Genomic DNA, 6169 nt, shown 5'->3' with positions numbered 1-6169 from the left:
AAATCACTCATACGCACAATTTAAGAACAAATCTGTGCGTACAACGGTTCTTGCATGAGGCCCATTCATCTCATCTTGAATGTCAACAAAACAAAGGAGATGATTGTAGATTTCAGGAGAAATGGTGCTAGATCAAACCCTGTTTCCATCATGGGAGAAGAAGTGGAGGTGGTTGAGGAATATAAATACCTCGGTGTTCATCTGGACAACAGACTGGACTGGAGACTCAACAKTGAAGCAGTCTACAAGAAAGGACAGAGCAGACTGTACTAGTTCTAAATTTAGGCTTCACAAAAATCGCTGTCCCTTTAAGATCATAATAACTCTCTTAACAAAATTTAATTGGATGTTTGAAGGTAATATGTTCTTATGAACTCTATAATAAACCAACTCATAAAGTTCCTTTAAATCAAGACTGAAAACCCACCTGTTTAGAGTTGCTGATGAAACATAACTGAAACATTAATCAACATTTTGATGTGTAACGATGACACTTGACAAACTGTAACGCTTCCGTTGTTAACTGTGTTCTATGACTTTGTATTTTTTGTGTTTTTATGATGTAAAGCACTTTGAACTGCCTTGTTGCTGAAATGTGTTATACGATTAAACTTGACTGATTGATAAAATTTTAATAACTTCATTTGATAAATAATGTATTTGATGGGTGATTGTAATGTTTTGTGATAATTCTTACAGCTCTTTTCCAAAGAAGAAAAGAATTGTTTTACATGTTTCCCCCAAACATTGATAGATTGATCAATAGATTGCATTATACACTATATACAGAGATTTATTGTTGAATAATTCCCTTACTTTGTACAGTACTGCAATAGATTTAGCTATTTTTTATCTTAAATAATTTATGTGATGTTTCCATATCAGCTTTTCATCAATGATAAAGCCCAAAAACTTCACCTCACTGACTCTACAGATGTCAACACCATCAACTCTAAATGGAACAGCGGTGGTTTTCTTTTTTATTACGTAAGTTTTATTCAAATTTAATGATAATTTATTACGTTAAACCAAGTTTGTATTTTTACAAACTCTGTTTGCATTATCTCTAACATCCGTTCTACATCTTTACCCAAAGCAAAACAAAAAGTTTCATCTGCAAATAGAACAGCCTTAAAAAGCCCAGACACATTTACCGTCATTCACGTGAAATAACTTTGTACCAAATACACAACCCTGAGGAACTCCACGTGATATTACAGAGTTCAGATCTTACATCATTTATTTGCTCCTCTATTTCCATATTTATCCAGCTTTTCAAGGAGAATAATGTGGTCAACAGTGTCAGATGCTTTCTTCAAATCAACACTGACTACTTTTGATTAACAGCAAGTATCTGTTATATTTCTGAGTGCATATCTGCATTTCAGACCTACAAAATCGATATACCTGGAAAACTACTGGGGTAAATTAATTAAACTAATAATCTGATATAGTTCTGGTTATCCATTTTAATGCTTAATTACATATTTTGCAATTAAATTATTTTATGGTTGGATCAGGAGAGAGCATCAAAAGAAGAAGGGACAGACTATACATCCCATCTACGAGTAATAAATAAAATAAATAAATAAACTTTTGAAATGAGTGTTACCTGGAGACACCGTCAGGTTTTCTCCTTGAGAACTGACGGCCTGAATAAAAAAGTACCGGACTGGTAAAACCGCTTCAGGACTCAGTCCGGGACCCCAGACGAGACACCCCTGCGGACTGATTCCCTCGCAGCAACAAACCGTCAAGTCTGCGATGAAAAATGCGACTAAAACCGCGAACCTGCGCAGAAACCCGCTCCGAACAGCTCGAACCGGGTCTCTGCTCCGTCCTCGCGTCATGTTACCGAAAGCGATGCGAACTAAATGCGTCAAGTCCACTGAACGATCCGTAAAGTTTGGATGCCGAAGTCTTCACTCCGCCATGTTGGCTGTAAGCCACGCCCACTACCCGGTGGTGCCTTCAGGAACGTGGGAAATATTGAAACAGCCCAAAAAATGACGTCAAATCGATCATTTTGAGCTTTTTAGAACAATAACTGTTAAGAATTTAGGGAAATAAAAACTACAACAATGTGTTTGATTAAACAAAATAAATTAAAATATATTCAAGTGTCAGTAAAGGAGCAACTACTGACAGTTTGAACTACCTTTGCGATTTTTGTATTTAATTACACCATAATCAACATTTCATTTTTAAGGAAAATTTATCAACATTTAATTTAAATTGCTGTAAGGATTAGGAGAAGAGGCAACAATAAATTGTGTCCTTTCATGAGTCTTTAGTCGCCTGCATTCATTGTTAGGTATTTTTGCACAAATTTATATCAACAAAACATTTTTTTTTTTGTAAAATTAGAAGAAAAATGGACTGCACATGTACTGTGAAAATGTAGAAGCAGTAAATATGTGTGTAAACAAGTGACTGTAAAAACACTGCAGGCTAAAACCATAACTCTAAATCATTCTGTTTAATGCAAGAATTGCTTAAGATCTTCTAAATTACAAAGATTAATATTTAGCTTCCCTACTGTATTTATGTGGCTGATTTGAAATGAACATTGTGAAGACAAATAAAGGAACCTGCTTGTTGTGAAAAGCAGAAGTCAGTTTGTGAGTTGCTGTTTTCTGCACACAGAAGTTGTGAATAATCTGCTTTACCTTCAATACTTGGTTATAAAAGTTTATTTCACACTAAACAATCCTCGTCTCATCAGCGAGAACTGATGGAATAAAAAAAAACATCTAATATGCGAAGATATTTTGGTTTTGGTGTCCCAGCTTTTCCAGATTGGGCAGACAGGCGTTCTTGATCATCGGCGAGGGACCGCAGAGGACGACGAGGACGTCTGAGGACGGAGCAGGGAGGTGGTCCCTGATCATGTCAAAGGTCACGTATCCAGAACTGTAGCTCCAGTCTTAAAATCACAGAAAAACAAAACAACATGTGAGCTTCTTCACCTTTAAACCAATCAAAAGAACTGAAGGTGTCGTCTCACCCTGTGGAGGTTTGTCCAACGTGTACCAGACCTTAACCCGCTCAGGATGCTTCTCCTGCACCTCCTCCAGCTCCTCCCTCAGTAAAATATCTTTCTCAGTCTGAAATAAGAGCAACGAAAAAATAAAACACGGTTTTCTTTCGAGTGTTTTTCTAAAACAACACGATGAAGCCGTCACTCACCTGGTTGGCGAATATAAGGGAGCACCTGGTGTTGTCAGCAGGATCTGAGGTGATGCTGTGGATTAACTGCAGCATCGGGGTGATACCTGCAGCACGAGACACCTGATTAGTTCCAGATTAAACTAACCAGATACATGGTTAGTCCTAGATTAAACAGATTAAACTAACCAAACACTTGGTTAGTTCTAGATTAAACAGATTAAACTAACCAGATACATGGTTAGTTCTAGATTAAACTAACCAGACACCTGCTTAGTTCTAGATTAAACAGATTAAACTAACAAGATACATGGTTAGTCCTAGATTAAACAGATTAAACTAACCAAACACTTGGTTAGTTCTAGATTAAACAGATTAAACTAAACAGGAACCTGGTTAGTTCTAGATTAAACAGATTAAACTAACCAGATACCAGGTTAGTTCTTGATTAAACTAACCAGGCACCTGGTTAGTTCTAGATTAAACAGATTAAACTAACCAAACACCTGGTTAGTTCTAGATTAAACTAACCAGACACCTGCTTAGTTATAGATTAAACAGATTAAACTAACCAGATACCAGGTTAGTTCTTGATTAAACAGATTAAACTAACCAGACACCTGCTTTGTTCTAGATTAAACTAACAAGATGCATGGTTAGTCCTAGATTAAACAGATTAAAATAACCAGAGACCTGGTTAGTTCTAGATTAAACTAACCAGACATCTGCTTTGTTCTAGATTAAACTAACAGACACCTGGTTAGTTCTAGATTAAAACACATTATAAAGCTGTGATGAGTTGAGCAGAAACGTGAATAAACCTGTTCCACCAGCAATCATCCCAACGTGCTTAAACTGCTGAATCTTTGGCTCCGTCTTCTTGTTGGCTCGAATAGAAAACACACCTGGACAGGTACCAGGAGAGACCAACACTCAGAACTGGTTTATAATCTAATCAGATAATTAAAGCTGCTTTTAAATTAAACGTTTAATTCATCAAAAAAAAACTCGAACCATTTCCCTCATAGATGAGGAGTCCGTTGGGTCCTCTGAAGTCCATGGTGTCTCCAATGGACATGTTGTCCAGGTACTGAGACATCTGTCCTCCTTCTGGATACGATGGGTGACTGCCTTTGTAGTAGATCTGAGGAGGTTCTTTTTTTTAGTAAAAGTCTGAACCATCTTTCAGTTCTGAGGTTTTAACTTTCAGAACTTAATAAAAATAATTCTTTATAATAAATCTAAAGGTAAATAGAGTACGGCGGCGTATCAGCACCACTTTGCAGACAAAAAAATTTAAAAAGAAAGAGGAGCAAATCTCCACCAAAAAAACTCTTCTCTTTCGAGAAAAAACAAGAAAATTCTCTGAGCTCCAAAAGTCGCAAATTTGCGAGAAAAAATCTGAATTTCTGAAATTAATTTCAGAAATTTTCTTTAAAAAACTGAAAATTCTCTTATGTGGAAAAAGTCATAAATTTGCGAGAGAAAAAAAACGGAACTTTCCATGATTGAAGGCAACAGTTTTTGACATTCAAGCTAAATATTTTCTGATATGGTAAAGTCAGAAATTTACAAGGAAAAACAAACACGTAATTTATGAGGAAAAAAAACTCTGAAGTTTTCAGGAATAAAGGGCGATTCCACCCGTTTTCACCTTGAACCTAATCTGCTCTAGTTTAAAGACTAAAACACAGACTTCAACCCTGGACTAGATTATTCTCCACTGACTGCAGAATATTTAAAACCAAGTGTGTTATGTGTGAAACATAAATTTGATTTGAAACCAGAATAAGGTGATTTCAGCACTTTCTATGCGTTTTATAAACAAACTGTGCGTGATCAGATGGAGAGGAGAGAGAATCAGAGTGACTGAAGCAAAATGATCATGGAGCCTATAGAGAAAAATAATTTTCAAAACTATACAGCCATGCAATAAAATCATAATTTCCCCCAACTTGTGCTGACACGTCACGTTTCTGTAACTGGATATTTCAAAATAAAAGTCTGCAAATCTTTTGAAAATGATTTCTCTTTTTCTGTTAAGCACATTGTGAATGAAAGGAACTATTTAAATAAAGTTTACTGACTGACTGACGTATTGCTTCAGGAAGATAAGACCCTTTTGATTGAAATCTTTTGCTAATCTCTTTGCTAACTTTATCTCCTAATAGCTGACTCGTACGTGGTGTTCTTAGTTTTTAAAAGATATGAGTCTTTTTCTTTAACTACCTTAACCACGAGGTCAACAAATCCCTGGTCTTCATCACTGGAGACTGGAGTGTAGGGTCGGACCACCAGAGCACCGTTCACCTTGGCTGTGAGGTAAACGTGCTGACCTGCAGCAGAGGATGGAGAAGGAAACAAGCTGGTGACTATTCTACAGACTAAATTAAATATATTTTAATAACCGTTATTTCATTTTCTTTTAAGACACAATATATAAATTAATGGAAATCATTGAGCTGTACGTTTTCTTTTATTTGTGCGTTTAGAGGACCGTTTTATTTATTTATTCTTTCTCATTTCAATCCTGTTTTGTTTCTAAAAGTTCAAATGCTAATAAAAACATTTCAACAGAAAGATAGTCTAAATTAGACTCAAAATTAAAAGAAATCAAGCTAATTTCCTGTGTTTGATACAACCAGCGAGTTCTGAGCAGCCAGGTTTTAAACATCATGGCATATTTTTGTGAGCATATTTTGTAAAACAGTATTTTTGGTCATGCACAGTATTTTGTCCACTCTGAAAGATTTTTTATGTTGTGTTGTTGACATTGTTTTATTTATATTTTTGTTACATTGTTGCTTTTGTATTTTGCACTATTTTTCTCAAACAGCTGTGTGTAATACTACAGTAGAAGGTAATAGGGGATTTATCTTTGGATTTTTTATGATTACATTGTTTTATATTGTAGTTAGTTAATAAAAAACATTTTCATTTGCCTAAAATTATACACACACACACACACACACACACACACACACACACACACACACACACA

General features: G+C 35.6%; 2 protein-coding genes across 2 annotated transcripts in view; both read right to left on the bottom strand.

Annotated features, from left to right (window-relative positions):
* The window catches only part of poglut3 (protein O-glucosyltransferase 3), a 7128-nt gene extending 5175 nt beyond the window's left edge, over nucleotides 1-1953 (bottom strand). The window contains exon 1 of the mRNA XM_014033174.1: nucleotides 1613-1953. Coding sequence (XP_013888628.1) covers nucleotides 1613-1850 — 238 coding nt within the window. The 5' untranslated portion in view covers nucleotides 1851-1953. The remainder of the gene's footprint in view (nucleotides 1-1612) is intronic.
* A 717-nt stretch (nucleotides 1954-2670) lies between these two features.
* Nucleotides 2671-6169, bottom strand: part of cyb5r2 (cytochrome b5 reductase 2) — a 5460-nt gene continuing 1961 nt past the window's right edge. Inside the window, exons 4-9 of the mRNA XM_014033398.1 lie at nucleotides 5398-5504; nucleotides 4183-4312; nucleotides 3990-4073; nucleotides 3190-3275; nucleotides 3008-3107; nucleotides 2671-2926 (exon numbers count right to left, since the gene is read on the bottom strand). Coding sequence (XP_013888852.1) covers nucleotides 2754-2926; nucleotides 3008-3107; nucleotides 3190-3275; nucleotides 3990-4073; nucleotides 4183-4312; nucleotides 5398-5504 — 680 coding nt within the window. The 3' untranslated portion in view covers nucleotides 2671-2753. The remainder of the gene's footprint in view (nucleotides 2927-3007; nucleotides 3108-3189; nucleotides 3276-3989; nucleotides 4074-4182; nucleotides 4313-5397; nucleotides 5505-6169) is intronic.

Source organism: Austrofundulus limnaeus, unplaced genomic scaffold (assembly GCF_001266775.1).
Source record: "Austrofundulus limnaeus strain Quisiro unplaced genomic scaffold, Austrofundulus_limnaeus-1.0 Scaffold7, whole genome shotgun sequence".
Taxonomy (NCBI): domain Eukaryota; kingdom Metazoa; phylum Chordata; class Actinopteri; order Cyprinodontiformes; family Rivulidae; genus Austrofundulus; species Austrofundulus limnaeus.
The sequence above is the reverse complement of the archived record's forward strand: the minus strand, read 5'-3'. Positions and strand labels throughout refer to the sequence as shown.